The sequence below is a fragment of the Ochotona princeps genome, chromosome 1, assembly GCF_030435755.1.
Source record: "Ochotona princeps isolate mOchPri1 chromosome 1, mOchPri1.hap1, whole genome shotgun sequence".
Classification (NCBI taxonomy): Eukaryota; Metazoa; Chordata; class Mammalia; order Lagomorpha; family Ochotonidae; genus Ochotona; species Ochotona princeps.
In genome coordinates, this window is record NC_080832.1 from 117,563,489 (window position 1) to 117,584,556 (window position 21,068).

General features: G+C 47.5%; 1 protein-coding gene across 1 annotated transcript; it reads right to left on the minus strand.

The window, feature by feature from the left end:
* Nucleotides 1-2,219: 2,219 nt before the first annotated feature.
* Nucleotides 2,220-18,575, minus strand: LOC101518025 (RLA class I histocompatibility antigen, alpha chain 11/11-like). Its single transcript, XM_058669963.1, has 6 exons — nucleotides 18,503-18,575; nucleotides 17,976-18,245; nucleotides 17,471-17,749; nucleotides 16,566-16,841; nucleotides 16,380-16,478; nucleotides 2,220-2,227 (listed from the first exon to the last, which is right to left on the minus strand). Exons 1-6 carry the CDS (start codon nucleotides 18,573-18,575, stop codon nucleotides 2,220-2,222), a joined length of 1,005 nt encoding a protein of 334 aa, XP_058525946.1.
* Nucleotides 18,576-21,068: the final 2,493 nt, after the last annotated feature.

Sequence of the window (21,068 nt, forward strand, 5' to 3'; positions counted from 1 at the left end):
ATGAATTCTCAAAATCACCCCAGCACATCACCCCAGCAGAAGACAGGGCTTGGGAAGACTGGGCTAGGGAATCCATGCTTTCCTGGGTGCAGAGACTGTGGATTGCTCAGGGAAGAGGGTGTGGAGATATGTTGGAGGAGGGATCACTGAAGGAGAATGCTACAAGTGAGTAATGACTTCGGGAGACTTCCACCGACAAGGCTCCCATATTTTCAGGTAAGTGAGGGTGCTGAGACTGAGCAATTTGGATGGAAGCTGAAGGAAATACTGGGTCAGACCGGTACATCTGCCCACATGGGAGACCTGAGTTGGACTAGTTAACATCAACCACTACCCACCGCTGCACACTAAAGCTAGGGCTGGAAGTCTGCCTGGAAGGGCTAGATCACAGTATCCATCAGTGAGTGCTGAAACAGGGAATGGGTAATGTTAGGCTGGGATATGACACTAACCAGTATTTGAGAGAACCAGGTCTGGAGGCAGATTCTCTGAGGGGTATATGGACTCACACATGTGAAACTGCAATATCTGCTGGTTTGTTCAAGAGCTGGGGGTAGTGACAGGCTGAGCTAAGTATGAGCATGGAACCTCCCACACCTCATGGATACTGGGGTTTGGAACAGGCCAGGCTGCGCCGGCTGCAGCACCTACAGGTGCACCCAAGAATATGGTGGGAGCGGGCCGAACTGCAACATCTACCAGCACACACAAAGGCCAAGATAGAGGGGATAGATTATGCTGGGTAAGGACCTAGCATCCACTAGCATGCATGAGATCTGGGTCCGGGAGTGGACTTGATGGGAGCCCTTGGGGATCTCCTTTGGTGGGCTGTATCTCCTTCTGGTGAGCATATGAGATAGGATTGTGTGTTGGTTGGGCCAGGCAAGGAGGTCCACTTGTCAGTGAGTGTGTGGGTTGGTTTGGGGTGAGGCGGAAGGGGGTGAACTAGGCAGACTGAGCCAAATCTTAGCCCATTGGCATGTGCAGGAGCCAGGATAGAATGTGGGCCATGCCAGGCTAGACTGTCACAGCTACCAGTTTGCATGAAAGCCAGAAATGGGAGCAGACTGGGCAAGGATAGGCTGCAGCATCCACCAGTGAGAGTCAGGACTGGGGGTAGGCTGGGCCAGGCCAGGCTGCAGCACCCACTGGCAAATTCTGAGGTGAGGAGAGCTATGCCAGACTGAGTACCAGTGCCCACCGGCACAGATAACACTTGGTGGTGGTTGGCGAGTCCAGTAGGGGGACAACAGGGGCCATTGCTCCTGCTGCCAAGCATGAGAACTAGGACCAGGGGCTGATCAGGCCTGCTGGCCTGCCTCTAAGCTGGGTTATGAGGAGAGCCCAGGCTGTGCTAGGTGAACACATCCACTGTGTATGCAAGAGCCAGAGTAAGAACAGGCTGGTTATCTTTGCTGCAGCATCAGCTAGCAAGTGCTGGGAATGGGAGCCAGTCCTGTCAGGCTAGACTTAGAACCACCAGGAGAATGCAAGATCTGGGTCTGGCAGTAGGCCTCGTAGGGAAACTGTGGGCACCCCTCTGGTGGGCTACAGCTCCCTCCATTGAGCATGAGAACCATGGCTGGGGTGGACCAGGCTAGACAGGTCATAGTACCCACCAGCATGAGTGTAGGCTCAATAGTGAGGTTGACTGGGCTAAGCTAGGCTGCAGCGTTCATTAATGTATATGAGAGCTGAATGGGAAGCAGGCCAGACTGGACCAGCCTGCTGCATGTACTGGCAAGCACAGGAACCACGGCTGGGGATGGACCTGGTTGGGCATTATTGGGGGGTCTTTCCAAAAGGGCTGAGGCTGGTGTATGTGAGGGCCAAGTATTTTTGTAGGCAGGGTTAGACTGGGCTGCAGCATCCATTGATTTTCATCTGAGATGGGGCTGGAGACAGAACTCACCCAACAACTGCAACCACTGGTATTTGTATAGGCTGGTGTGGGTGATGGACTGAGCCAGACTCCTCAATGGCTGGTACACAAAAGTCTCAGTTATGGGGTCGCCTCTGTTGAAATTTCTTTGGGAACTCCCCCAGCTGGACCCCTGGACTCAGATCTCCAACCATAAGGAAAATTGAAGGGTCTGTGGTCTGACCATGGAGTGCACACGTCAGAATTGGGCTTCCTCAGTGCTGAAAATGGAGCAATGAATAACATGCCTAGATTCACATGGGGGATATGACAGTTCTTTGGGGCCTGCAGAGGACATCTAGTACCCTAGCAGAGGATAAAGAGCAGAACAGATTGGACAACTCTGCCGTCCAAGCATTAATAGCAAACACCTGGGTGAATGGAGACTCTAAGGTAGACTATGTCAGCCAATGAACCTTGGAAGGATTTCCTTATCCTTGGAGCAATGAAATCAACAGCACTTCAGAACTATCAAAAGCACTTGAGCAGAACTCTTGGAGCATGCTCCACATCAGGGTCCGGGGATGACATTAGGTGGCCATCCCCCATCTGTGGGTACTGATGCAGTTAGGATGCTAGGTGCAGCTTCTCCCCTTCTCTTCCACATTTCCCTAGATACAGAAAGAAGAAAAAGAAAATTGGAAACAACTATTTCACCCACATTTCCCTATTCTTCAACCCTTCCCAGTCTAATCAGTGGTCCACATGGGTGTGCAACCTTCTCAACTATGTAATCATCATCAAAAATAAAATTAAAAATAAAAAGTGGAGCAACTGGAACACAAATCAGCACCCATATAGGATGCTGGTGCCTCAGTATGGAAGTTTAGCTTACTGTGTCACCCTGCTGGCCCCTTGAGATAATTTAAATAGTATGAGGAGAGGTCTGTACCAGTTTCTTAGAAGTACTTCGGGGTGGCTTAATGCAGTAGCTTCATGGCTAAAGCCCTAGCCTTGCATGCACTGGGACCCCTTTACAGTGCCAGTTTGTATCCCAACTGCTCTACTTCCCTTCTAGCTCCCTGCTTGTGGCCTGAGAAAACAGTAGAGGACAGCCCAAAGCCTTAGGACCCTGAACCCATATGGGGGACCCAGAAGAAGTTCCTGGATCCTGGCTTCAGACTGGCTGAATTCTGGCCATTGTAGCCACTTGGGGAGTGAAAGGCAGGCTTCCCGGTCACACCTAGCTTAGTCCATCACCACTCCATCTCTTGAAGTGACCTGTGGGGCCAGGGGGGAGGTGGTAGCTCTTGGGCCTGGAAAATAGCCAGGGACCCCCTCACTGCCTTACGGTGGTGGTCTTGGAATGCTGAGTCCTCGTTCTCGGATCCGGCCTGGCTGGGCCGCCCCCCAGGGCCGCCCAGAGCCCTGGGAGGCTGCCAGCTGCCTCTAGCCCAAGGTTCCAAAACCTAGTGGGGTTTCTTTAACAGTCTGTTGTTTGAGATTCTTATGTATTTCAGATGTTAGCTCTTTATCAGATGCATGGTTTTCAGATACTTTCTCCTATACCAAATGTTGCTGACTTACTCTGTTAAATTGTTTCCTATGCTGTAGAGTAGCTTCATACTCAGAGACAATTAAATTTGTATATATTTTCAAACACACACAAACAAAACAAAACAAACAAAACAAAACAAACAAAAACACAATGTTTTGACAAGGCCTGGTGGAATAACTCAATTGGTTAATCCTCCCCTTTCAAGCTCCAGCATCCCATATGGGTGCTAGTTCATTCCTGGCTGCTCTACTTCCCATCCAGCCCCCTGGCCTAGGAAATCAGTAGAGAACCAGGCGTGCTGACTAGGCTGGATCAATCCCCTGGAGCTAAGCGAATCCAAGATCCAGGAATATTGGTCCTGTCTGAACTCAGTTTCCTTTTGTGAACTTGGCCTGTTGTATAAGACTGGAGGAAGGTCTTGGAGTACTTCAAAAATTCAGGTCAGGGCTACTCTCTGACTGAACCCCAGACTCTGACAGCCTGTCAGATTGTCAGGCTGAATGCTGTACTCTGTCCTTCCTTCTGCAGAGATCAGTTTGTCAGTAAGACTGGGTATAGTTCGCAGCAAGGCCACGAGCCCTCTGCTGCATGCCTCGATGAGTCCTAGATTCTGACATGTCCTCCATCTCTTTCTCTGCTAGAAATCCCTAAAAGTTCTATCTCACTGCCAGAAGATCTCAATTCCTATGAATCAGACTCTAGATTTTGCTAGTCTATATTTGCTAAGTATCTCATTAGGTCTTTGACAGGACTTAATCGCCCTTCTGCAGGTGGCAGCCTTTCCATCTAGGTTCCTTGACAGGTAAGGTCCCCACATAGCCTGAACTTACAGAGAGAGGTCCTCCAGCAGGGTCCCTAGTGTCCCCTTTCCTTCATAGATTTCTCTTTTGGATTTCATTTGTCAGGTCATTTTTGTGTAGCCTCTATCTGAGAGGAAGCTTACTGGAGAGAGTTTTATCCTCCAACTATGCCTATTAATCCCATCCCCTGAGTAATTGCCAGCCTAAGCAACAGCCAGGATGAGCACTCTCTCTCTCTTACTCTGGCTTACTGCTAACACTCTTTCTGGGAAGACTCATTGTAGAAATCAGACTTGCCATCAACTCAAGGACAGAACAACTATGCTCTTCAGAGGCAAAGTGATGATATATTTGGCTAGGCAGAAGCCAAGTTCTAGCATGCCATTGGTAGTTGGAACTGATCCCTCCCTGCACATGCTGTTATGACAATATATCCTCCAAAAGTACAAAAGGCTAAGCAACATTGGGTAACACATGCTAACCTACCTGCCCTGTATGCTTCAGTGCATGTCTGGATGCCACAGGCTGGCATCCAGAGAGATGTCCCAAGTTCAGAAGAGGTATAAACTGAGGGATGCTTCTGTTTTTATCCTCTCATTTCAGTAGTTTCTGCAAGTGCTGTTGTTAAAAATACCAGGAAAAGCTCCCATTCTGGCATGCTGCTGCTAAAGGGAACTGACTGAGCAGACTCCCCTTGGGTTGCCACCTTAGACATTGGGATTCCTCTGACACCCAAAGCTTACAGAAAGATGTCTGATTTATCTACTATACATATATATAGCCTGCTTATATGCTAGAGAATGAAGAGAACTGGCCTAAATTGGGCTTTCTTTGCATAGCTTGATTGTATTAACTCAGCTGCTGTGCCAGATCTACCTCTGTGAGAACCACACAGCTGACTTTCTGAATTCACCTTGGCCCTTCCCTGTTCTGTATTGCTTTTAGCTGAAATCTCTTGGCTGCACCCTTGCAGGCATTGTCAGAAATATCTAGCAGGAGATATAATCTCATTTTGCGTATCTCATTGGCTGATTTTCTGAATAAAAAGGGACTGCTGCTGGTTACAGCAGGCCAGGTCAGTCTGCCCACCCTGGCTGGAGAGGCTTGACTCCGTTAACGCTTTCTAACCTGGGAGAAATTGTCCCCTTCTCTGCAGTTTAAGCTGGTTTTTTCTTTTGGTTCCTGACTATAGGAGTATGTGATTCTTCTTTGTTTCATGATGTGTCTCGTTGTTATAAATAATGGGTTCATGTGCTGAATGAAGTATTTCCTGTGCTATTGTAACTGACTTCAGTAATGAGATTTCCTGTGCCTTGCAAGGCTTTCCATGTTTCTTGCTGTTCTTGAGTCTTGAAAGAAATTAGTTATCTACCTATTTCTAATAATTAATCGGATCTGGTTTATAGTGTTTATTAGAATGCTAGTTAAATGTATTTTAATTTGGCCAAATTACTTAGACCTGATAATTCTTCAGTGTTCTAAACCAAGTCTCCTGATTTGGGAATTCCAGTAGGATCCCTGGAATTCTCAAAAGAATGAGACTCAGCATGAATAATATGATGGTCATTCAAGTCATGCAAAGTACTTTGTAAGGTTATGAAGTTATACCAAATGTATGTTGTACTAATGTCACTGCTTATACCTAGAGCTGTTTTATTTTTTTTATTTTTTTAAAGATTTATTTATTTTTATTACAGCCAGATATACAGAGAGGAGGAGAGACAGAGAGGAAGATCTTCCGTCCGATGATTCACTCCCCAAGTGAGCTGCAACAGGCCAGTGCGTGCTGGTCCGAAGCCGGGAACCTGGAACCTCTTCCGGGTCTCCCACGCGGGTGCAGGATCCCAAAGCTTTGGGCCGTCCTCCACTGTTTTCCCAGGCCACAAGCAGGAAGCTGGATGGGAAGTGGAGCTGCCGGGATTAGAACAGGCGCCCATATGGGATCCCGGTGCGTTCAAGGCGAGGACTTTAGCCGCTAGGCCACGCCGCCGGGCCCTAGAGCTGTTTTATAAAGAGGTTTCTGTGTTCTACCAAGGTGAGTGAATACACTTGTTCAGAAAATAACGTTAATCCAAATGTCTGACTCACGTGGTTGCATGGATCTTTGATAAAGTTTCAAAACTTGCTAATGTGTATCAGTGCCTATGTTTACTGGTCAAGATGTCTTCCAACTGTAAAAGTGTTTCTCGTTGTGAGATAACCCCATGTGTTCTTATCTGTAAGGAGAGCTTTGTTTGTAAGATATTTTGTTCTACAGGAGAATGGCTAATTCTTAAAGGATGTGTGGTGTAATTAATCACATTGCTTGCAGTATTCTCTAAATATTTATTATTGTTACATGGAACTAAACTGATCCTCTGTTAAAGCAACACAGTTATGATAATTAGTATTATTACTTATTTTAGATGTTGTTTACATAGTTGATCAGGGTGGGAAGGGTCCAGGGTTAAGGAACAATGGGTGTCATCATTGTTTCCAAACTTTCTATTTCTTCTTCCTATTTTTCTCTGTCTCTCCTTCTCTCTGTAAATCTGACTTTGCAATAAAATAAATCTTTAAATGTCTGTATGGTTAACAAAATGTATTTCCAATTCCCCAAAAGATTAATCAATTAAAAAAATAAAGTTGACTTGAACATTCAATGGAGTGGCTAGAACACAAACCAGCACCCATATGGGATCCTGGCACATGTAAACTGAGGACTATAGCTGCTAGGCTACCACGCCAGGCCCTTAGGTTTGACTTTTACTCCCACAAAGGTTTAAACCTGACAATTCTTTCACATTTAAACTCTAAAGCACAGTATAGAGGTTTCCAGCTGAACTTGTGAAATTGTAATTTGGGAAACATTATAACTGTCTAATGTTTTGTTATCTAGACTTCAACAAAGAGAAGCCTTCAAGCTCCAGGCAGTAAGTCAGACATCAAATGATTTCTTACCGTTTACCAGGGGCCTCTAGATCTGACCCTTCAAAGAATACCTTGCTGCAGTTGCCTTTTATGCTAATTTTCAACATGAAATATCAGAGTGGTTGTTGCCTTATTATCCCTAACAGCAGTTACGGTTTACTTTTCAGGGGGAGGGAGTGTGAGGAGTCAGGCGCAGAAGCAGTTAGAGTCTCTGATCCCTAGTGAAGTTAGCATTTAAAGTATAAAATCTGGGCCCAGTGTGGTAGCCTAGTGGCTAAAATCCTCACCTTGCATGTGTTGGGATCCCATATGGATGCCGGTATGTATCCCAGCTGCTCTACTTCCCTTCCAGATCCCTGCTTGTGGTCTGGGAAAGCAGTGGAGGATGGCCCAAGGCTTTGGGACCTTACATTCACATGAGAGAAGTGAACCAGTGGATGGATGATCTCTCTGTGTCTCTGCTTCTCTCTGTAAGTCTGACTTTCCATTAAAAATAAATGAATCTTTAATAAATAGGGCCCGGCGGCGTGGCCTAGCGGCTAAAGTCCTCGCCTTGAATGCACCGGGATCCCATATGGGCACCGGTTCTAATCCCGGCAGCTCCACTTCCCATCCAGCTCCCTGCTTGTGGCCTGGGAAAGCAGTCGAGGACGGCCCAATGCTTTGGGACGCTGCACCCACGTGGGAGACCTAGAAGAGGTTCCTGGTTCCCGGCATTGGATCGGCGCGCATCAGCCCGTTGCAGCTCACTTGGGGAGTGAATCATCGGACGGAAGATCTTCCTCTCTGTCTCTCCTCCTCTCTGTATACCCGGCTTTCCAATGATAATAAATCTTTCAATAAAGAAATAAATAAAGATAAAATCTTATTTGAACTATCCAAGTGTTGGATGAACACAACCTAAAGTCCAAAACTAAGCCCTCATTGTGTTCAGTGGCATCACTGACATAAACTCACGCAGTTAACTCTGTGTTGCACAAGAAAGAATGGCTTCCACAAGCCTGCTTATTTCAAGGGGATGCTGGAAGAGCGTATGACAGCCAAGGATGGCTTCCAGGATTCAACAATGCTGAGCACAGAGTAGCTCCTTCTGCCACAGGATAGGCCAGCCCATAAAGATTAAAGATGCTGCATCTTTTTTTATTAATTTCTTCATTAATTACATTGTATTACGTGACAGTTTCATAGGTACTGGGATTCTCCCCACCCCTCCCCAAACCCTCCCCCATGGTGGATTCCTCCACCTTGTTGCATAACCACAGCTCAAGTTCATTTGGGATTTCCTCATGATGCAGCATCTTTTACTGGGAAGTCCCAAGCTCTACAGGCAAGATACCCAGGAGAACTGATGGGGAAATTTTTAGTTCAAAGATCAGCAGGCCTCCAGACTGGACTGCAACACCCATTGGTTCCAGTCGAAGTCGGGACTGAAAACAGAACCAACCCAACAATTGCAACCACCAGCTGGTTGGGGCGATGGACTGTGCCGGGCCCTGTACTTGCTAGTATATACAAGAATATGGTCTCCCCAATCGAAATGGTGGACTCAGAACCCTAACCAAGAAAAGACAGAGGACAGAAAAGCCAATCAACCACCTCAGCTATATGTTGGCAGCGAAATACTGGGCAAATGGAGACTCTATGATGGACTATGTCAATCAGTGGATTCTTCAACGACCTCATTGTGCTTGGAGTGTTGAGACTGGCAGCGATTCATGGCTGGTGAACTGTCAGAACCACTTGAGTAAGTATCTCAGAGCATGGTCCCACATCCGGGACCTGGGGTGGGTGGGAAACTGGGTGGGGCTTCTCCCTCAATATCCCCCTTTACTTCAGATACATGAAGGAAACAATGTGGAAATGGTGGTCTTGCCCACTTTCCTATAGCCCTTGAACCTTTTTACTCTAATTAACTATATAAAGATCGTCAAAAATATAATAAAAAAAATGAAAAAAAAAGAGACCAGCAGGCCTGAGAACAACCAAGAGCCAGTTCAAGTCCAAACACCCCAAAATTGATTTAATCCTTTGAAGGCAGACAAGCAGAAGGAATTCTTTCTTACTTCAGGGAGAACCAGCCTTTTGTGTATCCACACCTTCAGCTGATTCCATGAGGTCCACCGTTACTGGAAAGAGCCATCTGCTCTGCTCAGTACACTGAGTTAAATGCTGACCACATCCGAAGACAAACAAAAATGAGAGGAATTGTGTTTTGTCAATTAGCTACCCTGTCACTGCGCTGTCACACAAAATAAACCATAAAGGAACTCTTACATATTTCTTGGCCACGAAGACATCATGAGGGTTCCAAATTGTCTGCCATTGGTGTGCTGAGTGTTCCATATAGCAGCTTGGAAAGGACCAAATTTCAGAAACTGAGATCCAATTGTTAGACAATGATATTAAAAATCAAAGTACACTAATTTAAAAAGAGAGAGACTTGTTTATTTTTGAGCCTGTTGCCATGGCTTAATTGGCTAATCCTTCCCCTGCAAACACCAGAATCCCATATGGGTGCCTTTTCATATCCCAACTGCTCCAATCCTCATCCAGCTACTATTTGTCTGTCACCTGGAAAAACAGTGGAGGATGGTCTAAAGTGTTAGGACGCTGCACCTGTCTGGGAGATCCGGAAGAAGCTCCTGGCTCCTGGCTTTGGCTTGGTTCTGCTTGGCTCCAGCTATTGCAGCCATTTGGGGAAAGAATGAGTGAATAGAAGAAATTTCTCTCTATAACTCTATATTCCAATAAAAGTAACAAACCTTTTAAAAAAGGTTATGTGGTCACTCTAACCCCCCAAATAGCTCAGTAATTGAATGATTCAATTTCTGATCAGAAAAGCTTAACTTAAAACACTATACTATGACGTTTGATTGAGCTTAAGCCGTATGGGTCATACTTTGGTCCTGTCAGTTTAGGAATGGGTTGTTCATTGCTTTAGTCTTCTGTTGTCATTTTACTGGGATGTTCTTCACATTTGCCTTTGGTTTTGTTGGGTGCTATTCCTCTTCTCTGTCAAGAGAATATCTTCAAGTATCATTTGTAGGGCAAGTTTGGAAGAGACATATTTCTTTAACTTTTCTTTACTGTGGAAGATTTTTTTTTTTATTTCATTTTCAAAGACAAAAGAAAGCTTTGCTGGATATGTTATCCTGGGCCAACATTTTTTTTCTTTTGGGAGCTGGAATACATCACTCCATTCTCTTCTTGACTGTAGAGTTTCCTGTGAGAGGTCTCTTGTGAGCTCAATTGGCATTCCTTTATATGTCAATTGATTTTTTTCACGTGCACATTTAAGGATCTTTTCTTTATGTAGTGTTGAAGAGAGCTTGATGATCATGTGTCTTGGTGAAGAGGAACTGTATCATAAAATGATAATAATAATAAAATGTAAAATAAATAAATAAATAAAATAAAACACTATACTATCATAAACTAAAGAAATAAATCAAACTAGAAATTAGAAAATACATTGAGATTAATGAAACTAAGGATACAACAAGGCAAAAATTTTATGTTGGTATTAAAGCAATGTGCTAAGGAAAGCTTACAATATAAATATGTAAAAATAAAGTCTCATAGGCCAGGCACAATGGCCTACTTGGCTAATCCTCCTCCTTTATGTGTTGAAATCCCATATATTACTGGTTCTTTTCCCAACTGGTACACTTCCAATCCAGCTCCCTGCTTATAGCCTGGGAAAGGAGTTAGAGGCTGGTCAAAACCTTGGGACACAGCATTCACGTAGGACATCCAGAAGAAGCTCTTGGCTTCTGGCTTCGGATCAGCTCAGCTCCAGGTTGGTAAGTAAAACAGCAGACGAAGGATCTTTCTCTCTGTTTCTCCTTCTTTTTGTAAATCTGCCTTTCAGAAACAAACAAACAAACAAACAAAAACTGTATAGCTTCTTCTTGGTGCACACTCTGGGAGGCAGCAGTGGTCCCTGGTTCTTGCCACCCATTGCCAGGTTTGGGGCTGAGTCTCTGTTTCTGATTTTAATTCCAGTCATGAGCTATTGTGACCATTTGGGAAGCAAGCCAACAGATGGAGTGCTCTATCTTGCTGTGCCACACACACACACACACACACACGATGGCAATAATAATAATTAGAAAAACCTCCTGAGGATTTTGTGATTCTTATTAATAGAATTGTTTAGTGGTATAAGTTCCCCACACACTCGAAAGGTTAATCATGAAATATGCACATTATGGAAATACCTTTGCGTTTTTTCAAATTTTTTGATCCCTGAAACACTAATCTTTTAATTTCATTTTCCCATTTAGTTTTTGAAGTACTCATGTGTTTTGCTGTTGGGTATAGCGTCCTTTAGATATCTTAAGTTGGCTGATAGTGTATGCATGTCTTTTATTGCCTTCATGATATATTTTTTAAAAGATTGTTTACTTTCCTTGAAAGACTGTTCTGAGCTTACTTTCTGCTTAGTTCCTCAGCCTGTGTGGAGAGGAGGATGGGGTCTCCGGCATCTCTTCCTCTTCTTACAACAGCACCAGTCTTACCAACTTAAGATTTTGTTTAACCTTCATTACCTCCTTAAAAACTGTATCTCTAAATATGGTCACATTGGGGATTAGGGCCTCCACAAATAAATTTGGAGTGGGGCGGGGAATGATGCAGTCCACAAAGCTGTTAATGTTACATTCTCTGCTTTCTACTTCATCTTGCCTTCATGTGTTTTAGAACTCCGTTCCTTCAACAGCCAGGAGCCCTGAGCGGTACACAGAAACAGAAGAACAGTAAACTTCCTTCAGGACTAGGGAGAGGAGCTTTCTCTGGTCCCTACTTAGTTCCAGCTTTGGATCCCCACCCTCACCTGCAACGACCATCAGGGTTGCTCCGGAGCCCCCCCACATCCGACCCACCTAAAAACAAAACAAAAAATTAGGATGGACAGAGAACAAGGAAAGCTTAGAACCAGACAGGAAACAGTCAGCATGGATGCCCTTATACCTCACTAGGTGGGACACAAAGATTAGTTACTCCTAGCTGGGGCATTGAAGATTTCTCTGCACACCCCTCCTAAAACTGTTCTGCGCCTCAAGTGTTAACATATGCCTTGTTAGAGATATCAGTTTGGACTATCCTAAAATCTGCCAAGTTCAGTAAAAATTATGCTGCAACACTATAAACTGCTAAATACTAAAATGAAAGTAGACATGTGACAGCTGAATAGTACCCTACATCCATTTTAAGGTGTATAGCAGCTGGTTCTGTGTATAAACCAAAATTGAAACGTCAATGAAGTAGTCACAGGATGTGGTTAAGAACTTGCATTTTCTAACATATCAGTCACTCAATACCATGTCAATTAACTCCATAATGTTGTAAACTGCTGTTCATGCTATGTTGTGGCTTCTAATTGGTCGGAATGAGATTCTGCCAGCTCTGCTTTCAGACCAGAGATGGTCTTCCCAAGAAACTGTTTAATTTATCTGGAGAATAAGATGCTGGACTATGCATGGTACATGCTTGCAATGAAAGAATCATGACTGGATTTGAACTATAATACTGTAATAAGGTGGAGGAATCCACCATGGGGAGAGGGTACGGAGAGAGGTTAGAGGAACCCCAGAGCCTATAAAACTGTGTCAAAAAATGAAATGTAATAATAAAAACAACTCTGTTCCTTGATGTGTGTACATTTATAATTCTCACATCTTTCTGATGATCATTTCCCATGCTCTAGCTTTTTCTCTCTACAGACAAGATTTATAATTTATAACAGTAAAACTGCCTCACTTAAGGGCCTTCCTCAAAATATCCAACCAAAGTACAAACTTTAGATATACTCTTTCTTCTAACACCTTCATACTGTGAAACACCCTCGTGCCACTGCATGTGAGTATTCAGTTGCTGCAATAAGTTACCGGCCCGAATTGCACTACAGGTGTGTTTCCAGTGTGCAGTGGCCTTCTTGGCCTCATGAGGACAAGGACAGACAGAATATCTCCTGCTGCTCCTGTCAGCTGTCCCCAGGTGAGACAGAGATCAAAACTCACTCACAAGACAAGAATAGTCATAGTCTTCCACAGAAACCAAGCAAAAAATTCAAATACAAAAGATGGGGACTGTGATCCAGAGCCAGGCTTCATTCAGTCTCAGCCCTCGGTTGACCTAGCCAGAGGACCTGCCTGCAGTCCTGGGTTCAGGGCAAGGCCCAGGCAATGTCTAACCTCTACATGTCTATGAGCAAAGGTTCCAGGAGGGAAAGATTCTACTGGAGGCACTAGAACAAACAGACAGCAAGGAAGACTGAACTAAGGAGTGAGTGCATCAAAGCCCAGATGGCCTGAGCACTGTCAGAGCACGGCCTGAGCACTGAGCACGGTCAGAGCACTGACTGTCCACACTCGCCCCTTCACAGTCTTGTCCCATGTGTTAAGACAGCACAGAAAACACATAAAATCCGGAAGGTTAGATTTTATTTTTCAACATTTAATAACCTTTATGTCTTTTAATTAATTAGCCCACAAAGCATAGCTAATGACAAAAATTTTAAATTTATATCCAGCGGCGTGGCTTAGCAGCTAAAGTCTTCGCCTTGAACACACCGGGATCCCATATAGACGCTGGTTCTATCCCAGCAGCTAGACTTCACATCCAGCTCCCTGCTTGTGACCTGGGAAAGCAGTGGAGGACGACCCGATGCTTTGGGTCCCTGCATCCGTGTGGGAGACCTGGAGGAAGTTCCTGGTTCCTGGCTTCGAATCAGCAACGCTTTGGGTCCCTGAACCCGCGTGGGAGACCTGGAGGAAGTTCCTGGCTCCTGGTTTCGGATCAGCACAGCACCGGCTGTTGCGCTCACTTGGGTAGTGAATCAACGAATGGAATATCTTCCTCTCTCTCCTCCTCTCTGTATATCTGACTTTGCAACAAAAATAAATAAATCTTTAAAAATAAATAAATAAATTTATATCCAGACTCTCAATGTCAACAAGGAACTAAAAATACAATTATACTGCATATATTCTGTTGTGATCGTTTAAATGGGTACCGTGCATAATGACCAATAAACACCAATAATGCATTGGCAGCTCCAGTCCAGGTTGCGTCTTAGAGAGCAGTAGAAGGCAGTAGAAAATGATCCAGGTGTTAGAGACGTGTCGTGCAGGAGGGAGATGATGGAGTTCTGGGCTCCTGACTTGGCCGATCCCAACCGTTGTGTCCATTTGGAGAGTAATCACGAAGTGAGAAATTCTCTCTCTCTCCTTCTGTTACTCTGTCTACAAAATAAATAAATGAATCTTCTAAAGACAAGTGTGGGGCCCGGCACGATAGTGTAGTGGTTAAAGTCCTTGCCTTGAATGCCTCCGGGATCCCCTATGGTCACCAGTTCTAATCACGGCAGCCCTGCTTCCCATCCAGCTCCCTGCTTGTGGCCTGGGACAACTTTTGAGGATGGTCTAAGTCCTTGGGACCCTGAACCCGCGTGGGAGACTCAGAAGAGCTCCTGGCTCCTGGCTTCAGATTGGCTCAGCTCCAGACGTTGCGGAGCTATCGGACGGAAGATCTTCCTCTCTGTCTCTCCTCTCTGTATATCCGCCTTTCCGATAAAAATAAATAAATCCTTAAAAAAAAAAAAAAACAAATAAATAACGACAAGTGTGGAGATGTAGCAACCTTTGCATCAGGAACACCAACGAGGGAAAAGAACACAGGTCAATATGGGGAGAGGTCTTGATACCCAGGGATTATGACCAGATTCAGCAAATCTGTATAGCCCAGACAGGTTCCCCTCTGTCTCATCCGCTTGCTCACTTCAAGGCCTCCAGAAGCCATGAGAGACTTGAGTCCTGGCACTATTGCTGTCTGGGTAGACTAAATCAGGCCCTGGTCAGAGGTGACAGGACATACAGGATGGGTGGATGGCCATCCTCATGGACTTCCATCCACACTGTCACTGTGTCTCAGGAAGCCCCACCTCTGCATCCTTACCTGAAGCCCAAGCACGGATCCTTCTGCACCCTGTGAGAATGCACCCTGTGAGAGGTCAAGCAGAAGGCAAGATCATGGTATCTGAGAGCAGGGATGGGAAATCTTCCCTCCACCAAGAGCCATTTAGATATTTGTAACGTTATTCACAAGCCACAAAAAATTATCCATGCAAAAACAGTCCTCCTGGGCCCAACACAATGGCTCAATGGCTAAATCCGCTACTTGCACACACCAGACCCAATACGGGTACTGGTTTGTGTCTTGGCTGCTCCACCTCCCATCCAGCTCCCTATCTGTAGCATGGGAAAGCAGTGGAGTATGTGGACCAACAAGACCCTGCACCCACACGGAAGACACTGAAGAAACTTTAGGCTCCTGGCTTCAGATCAGATCAGATCTGGCTATTTCAGCCATCTGAGGAGTGAACCAAGAGGTGGAAGATCTTTCTGTGTCTCGTTCTCTCTGTAAATCTGTTTTTCCTAAATAAATAAGTAAATAACCTATTATACATGTATTAAATTCAACTTTTTAAATTAATGTTATTATTACTTTTTATTGTAAAAGTCAAATTTATAGAGAGGACAGAGAGGAGAGATCTTCCATTTGCCTATTCACTCCTCAAGTGGCCACAATGGCTGGTGTTGAATCAACCTCAAGCCAGGAGCCAGGAGCTCCTTCCAGGTATTCCATGGAGTCAGGGTCTCAAGGCTTTTTGCTGTCCTCAACTGCTTTCCCAGGCCACAAGCAGGTAGTTGGATGGGAAGTGGAACAGCCAGGATGTGAACCCATGCCACATGGGATCCTGGCGCATGCAAGGGGAGGCCTTTAGCCACTAAGGCTACCATACCGTGCCTCAGTGCATTGAATTTCAGGTCCTACCTGTGTTGCCTTGGCAGGGCAAGACCATGTTCCCGCTCGCTTTTCTAGAGAAAACCTCTAGTCCTGGACCCAAGGGAAGTTTCCAGAATTCTGACTGGAGACTCAGGGAAACATGAGGAAAGGAGATGTGTGGGAAAGAGGACCAAGTGCCTCCTGGAGATCTGTCCTTGGGCAGGGCTCTACTCTTGTGTGGCTGCTGGGATCCAGGTCTCTATCATCAGAATCACCAGCCAGACATGCCAGTCTTTCCTGGCCATGTGATCATACAGGGGCCCACACTTGGTAGGCACATGTGTGTGGATAGTACCTCATAGCAACAAGGCAGGAGACGGACAAATCTCCATCTGGGGCTTGAAACTCTCCAATGGGACAAGAAAATTTGTACCCACCCTTTTATCCCTTACCCCTGCCCTACCTGAGTACATCAACACAGCAGTGACCACAGCTACAAACACAGCTCCCACAATGACTGCAATCCCGACTTGCCATACAGGCACAGTGGGCTGAGGAGGCCCTGAAAGGGGAAGCAACAATAAGGGGCTCTGACCCCAGGTCTCAGCCCTGCCCCTGCTGAAGGCTCCTCCATTCCTGCCCTCCTTACCCCATCTCAGGGTGAGGGGCTCTGGCAGCCCCTCATGCTCCACGTGGCATGTGTATCTCTGCTCCTCTCCAGAAGGCACCAGCACAGCTGCCCACTTCTGGAAGGTTCCATCCCCTGAAGGCCTGGTCTCCACCAGCTCCATGTCCTGGGTCAGGTCCTCCCCATTTCGGCGCCAGGTGAGTGTGATGTCCTTGGGGTAGAAGCCCAGGGCCCAGCACCTCAGGGTGGCTTTCTGGTCAGAGACGGGGTGGTGGGTCACATGAGCCGTGAGAGGGGCTGAAACGAAGAATAAGAAACTCCAATGGGGCTCGTGTGGCCCTCTGGAGAACGGATATGATGATTGACGGGCAGGGGGGGGGTAGGGGGGAGATGTAAAACGCAGACAGCAGCCTGGTCTCTAGGATCTGGGATTATCTATTAGTTGTTGAAAAGTTTAAGAAGCAGCAGTCAGTGTAAGAGGTTCCAGGTCTCTGAGAGACTTTTTGGGAGGGATAAGGCTGGTGGGAAACACTTTTTTGGGGCGAAGGTGGCCCAATTGGAAGCTGAGACCAGGACAAGATGGGTTCAGACGGCCACTCTGAAGGCAGAAGAAAAACCTTGAGAGAACTTGGCCTTACGATGCCAAGCCTGCTGTCCAGGGTCAAAGGGAACTCCCAATAGTTTCAGTACTGTTTTCTCTTCCCACTCTGAAGAGTCTGAGTCACATGACTGTCCTGAGGAACGTGGGGCACAGGCCCATGAGAAGGAGGGGCACTCAGAATGGCTCTCTGGCACAGGATGTGGACAGTCCCAGTCAAGGCAAGGGTGGTGTTCTTCTGGCAGTGGCTCCCGTTGTCCTGTCCTCTCTGTGGAGGGTGTGTGTGTGTTGGGGTGAATCAGGAGATGAAGGAGGTGCCCCCACTCACCTCGGTGCTGCAGCACCGTGTTGCCCTTCATCAGGGAATTGTTCAGATTCTTCACACACCCCACCTTTAGGTAGGCTTTGTAGTACTCAGCCACAGGTGCAGCCTCCAGTTTGCGCTTAGTGATCTGAGCCTCCTTTGTATCCACCGCGGTCCAGGAGCGCAGGTCCTCGTTGAGGGAGATGAGGTCAGCACCATCGTAGGCAATCTGCCAGTACCCGTGGAGGAAGCGCTCATCCTGTCCCACTTCGCAGCCATACATGACCTGGTAGGTGTGAGACCCTGGCCCCCGGCCGCGCTCAGTCACACCTCCGCACTGGACAGAGGGCGGTGACTGATCAGCAGCACCCTTCGTGGCCAAAATTGAGAACCTAAGCCCGAGTGACTTTTCCTGGGTCCAGGGGAAGGATGCCTCCCACAGGGGGCAGCGGGGAGGCGTGAGGGCGATTCCGTCCGGCTCAAGCGGCACGAGGAGGGGCCGCGCCCGAGCTCGGGCCGCGTCACTCACCGGCCTCACTACGGTTGAAACGGTCCAGCGGGTCCTTCAGGTACGCGCTGTAGATTCGCTTCATGTCGTTGGCAAAGCGAGTCTCCCGGTCCCAGTACTTCGGCTCCATCTGCAGCGCCCACGGCTCCAGCGGCTCCATCCGCGGGTTCGTGGTGTTGCTGTCGAAGCGCATGAACTGCGTGTCGTCCACGTAGCCCACGATGATGAAATGGGGCTCCCGGAGGCCGGGCCGGGACACGGCGGTGATGAAATACATCAGGGAGTGGGAGCCTGAGGGAGAGAGGGGCTGAGACCTGGGCCGACCCCCCACCCGGGGGCGAACTTCAGCGAGAAGGGAGGCGAGAGAGAGACGGCTCTGAGAGCAAAAGGGGTGGCACGTGGGAGTGGGTTAGAGGATGAGTAGGGGATGCGGTGGGCAAGGATCCCCACCCTAAAGGGGGTCGCGAGCTGGGGGCTCTCAGGGCGCAGCGTGCGCTCCCCTCGCTCCTGCCCCACAGAGACCGACCCCCTCCCCGCCCCGCACCCACCCGCTGCGGTCTCAGATGGTGTCGAGCTCCTAGAGAAAAGCAGGAGGAAGATCTGAGTCACCAGAGGTACCATTCTAGGAATCTGAGTTCCCGCGCCTCGGTGCACACTTTATAGCCCCGATCGATCGGCACTGATTGGTTCCTTCGGAAACCTCACGCCCAATGGGGGTGCAAGCTGAGTATGCGTCGCCAGTCTCCAGGCAGAAAGACCCGGTACAAGTTGAGAGTGGGGAAGTGAAACTCGGGGGGATTGGCACGCCCCCCTGCTCTGCTTCCCAGGCTCCGAAGTCGGACCGCAGATTGCCAGGGTCGCTGTGATGCGCCAGGCGCTCTTTCCTGGCCGGGAGAGTAAGTCAGCAGTTCTCAAATGTTTAGGTTTCAGAATCTCCTCATAGCACTTAGCAATGAATGAGGCCCTCAAAGGAAATCTTTCTGGAAGCTATGCTTATCAACACTTATAGCAAGTTAGGGCCCCTCTGAATTACTTAACAAGAATATTAATATTGATTCTGGTGCAGCAGGCTAGCGAATGAAAATAAATCTCTTTTTAAAAGTATATTAACAGTGATAGACGATAACATTTTAGTGTGAATTTTGAATTTTCCAAAAATAAAGAATATAGAACAGATGAGTTTATTTTTAAAAATTTTATTTTATTTTTATTTTGACAGGAAAAGACACAGAGATAAGGATAGAGAGAGAGAGAAAGAGAGAGGATATATATAGCGAGAGAAAGGGAGAGACACACAGAGAAAGAGTTCTCCCCTCCACTGGTTCACTCCCCATCAGCTAGGGTTAGGTCAAGCCAAAGTTAGGAGCCAGGGGCTACTTTTGGGTTTCCCATGTGGGTGCTATCTCCTGTCCAGCAGAATGAGTCCCCCAGACCTGGTTCTCATGTTCACCAATGGGAGTGGCAGCCCATCAAAATGGTGTCCACAGTTTCCCTGATAGACCCACCCCCAGCCCTGGATCGTGCCCTTTACAGGTGGTACAGTGATCCAGCCTGACAGGGCTTTGCCACAGTACCAGCACTTACCAGCTGACACTGGCAAAACCCCAACAGCCTGCACCTACTCTGGCTCATGCATGCACATGAGTGGATGCAGTGTCCTAGACCTAGCTGTCTCTCTCCTGACCCAACACACAACAGGCAAACAGGTTGTGTAGCTCTGCCCATCTTTGTCAGCATCAAGTCCCAGGTCCCATGTACACCAGCTGGAGCGGTGTCTCAGTAGGAGAACCCGTGCAGCTCCCCCACTGAGCTCACCAGCCACACTCCCCCAAACTCAGGTCTCACATATGCTGGTGATACTGTAGCCCAGAAAGGTATGACCTACCTCAGGTCAACACTCACCAGCACGTGTTGCAGCCTGGCTTGTCCCAGCCTGCCCCTAGTTCCGGTTCATGCTGGCAGGTGTTGCAGCCCAGCCCAGCCCAGCCAGGCCCCAGACCTGGCCCTAATGTGAACTGGCTGATATTGCAGCCCAATCTGGCCTATCCCGCATCTTGTCCTGGTTCTGACATCTGTCAGTGGGTGCTATGAACTGGCTCAATCCAGTCTGCCCCCAGACCTGACCCACAGTTATAGCACTTGGCAGATACTGTAACCTAGCCTATTCTAGGCTGCTCCAAGGCTCAGTTCTTGTAATCACCAATGCGGACTGTATCTGGACAGAAGAGTTCTCCAAGCTCTTGCACATACCAGTGGGTGCTTTATCTAGCCTGACTTGGCTGGCCTCCTGTTCATTGGTAGGTAGAGTGGCGTTACTGAATTGGCCCAAATCCATTCCAGCTCTTGTCAGTGAGTGCCATAACCCACCTCTGCCTGGCCCAACCTCAAAGCTGGCTCTCACATGGTTCAGTGGGTGCTGACACTTAGCTAGCCTGTCCTTCACCCAGTCTGGCTCTCACGAGTGTCAGTGGGTTCCGGAGCCTAGCCTAGTCTGATATATCCCAGGCCCAGTTCACACCCATGCCGAGGGATGCTACAGCCCAATTTATCCAACTAAGTTTTCCACCTCCATTCCAGCTCTCACACTCACCACTGGGAATAACAGCCGAGCTGGGTTATCCCTTTAGCTCCCCAACCAGGTCCACTCCCCACCACACATCCTGCACATGCTGATTGTTGCTCCAGCATAGCCTGGCATAATGAATCTCTTGTTTCAGCCTTTGCCATCAGGTGCTGCATCCTGGCCTGGCCGAAACTGCCCTCAGTTCCAACCCTCGCAGGTGGGTTCTGCAGTGTAGCGCTGCCCAGCCTGCCCTCCTCCCTGGCTTTCATGCAAACCAGTAGGTGTGATAGCCTAGCCTAGCTTGGCATGGCCAGCACTCCATCTTGGCTCCTGTGCATGCCAATGTGCTATGGTGTGGTCAAGCCTGTCAGTCTACCCACTGCCCAACTCCCCCAGAACCAACCAAAACACACACTATCTGACCAATGGAGCTGCTTGCCTGGCCTGACCAGCACCCACTTGTTCACCAAGAAGAGCTACAGGCCACTAGGGGGGTTCCCTGGGTTCCCTGGCAGACCCACTCCAAGAACCAGATCCCATGCGTGCAAGTG

Bases quoted from the DNA above. Each gene is read 5' to 3' on its own strand.
- LOC101518025 (XM_058669963.1), bottom strand. From the start codon at position 18,575: ATGGTACCTCTGGTGACTCAGATCTTCCTCCTGCTTTTCTCTAGGAGC. The intron at 16,842-17,470 runs GTGAGTGGGGGC...TCTTCGTTTCAG, and splicing joins CACGGTGCTGCAGCACCGAG to CCCCTCTCACGGCTCATGTG. The intron at 16,479-16,565 runs GTAAGGAGGGCA...TTCCCCTTTCAG, and splicing joins GCCCCTCACCCTGAGATGGG to GGCCTCCTCAGCCCACTGTG.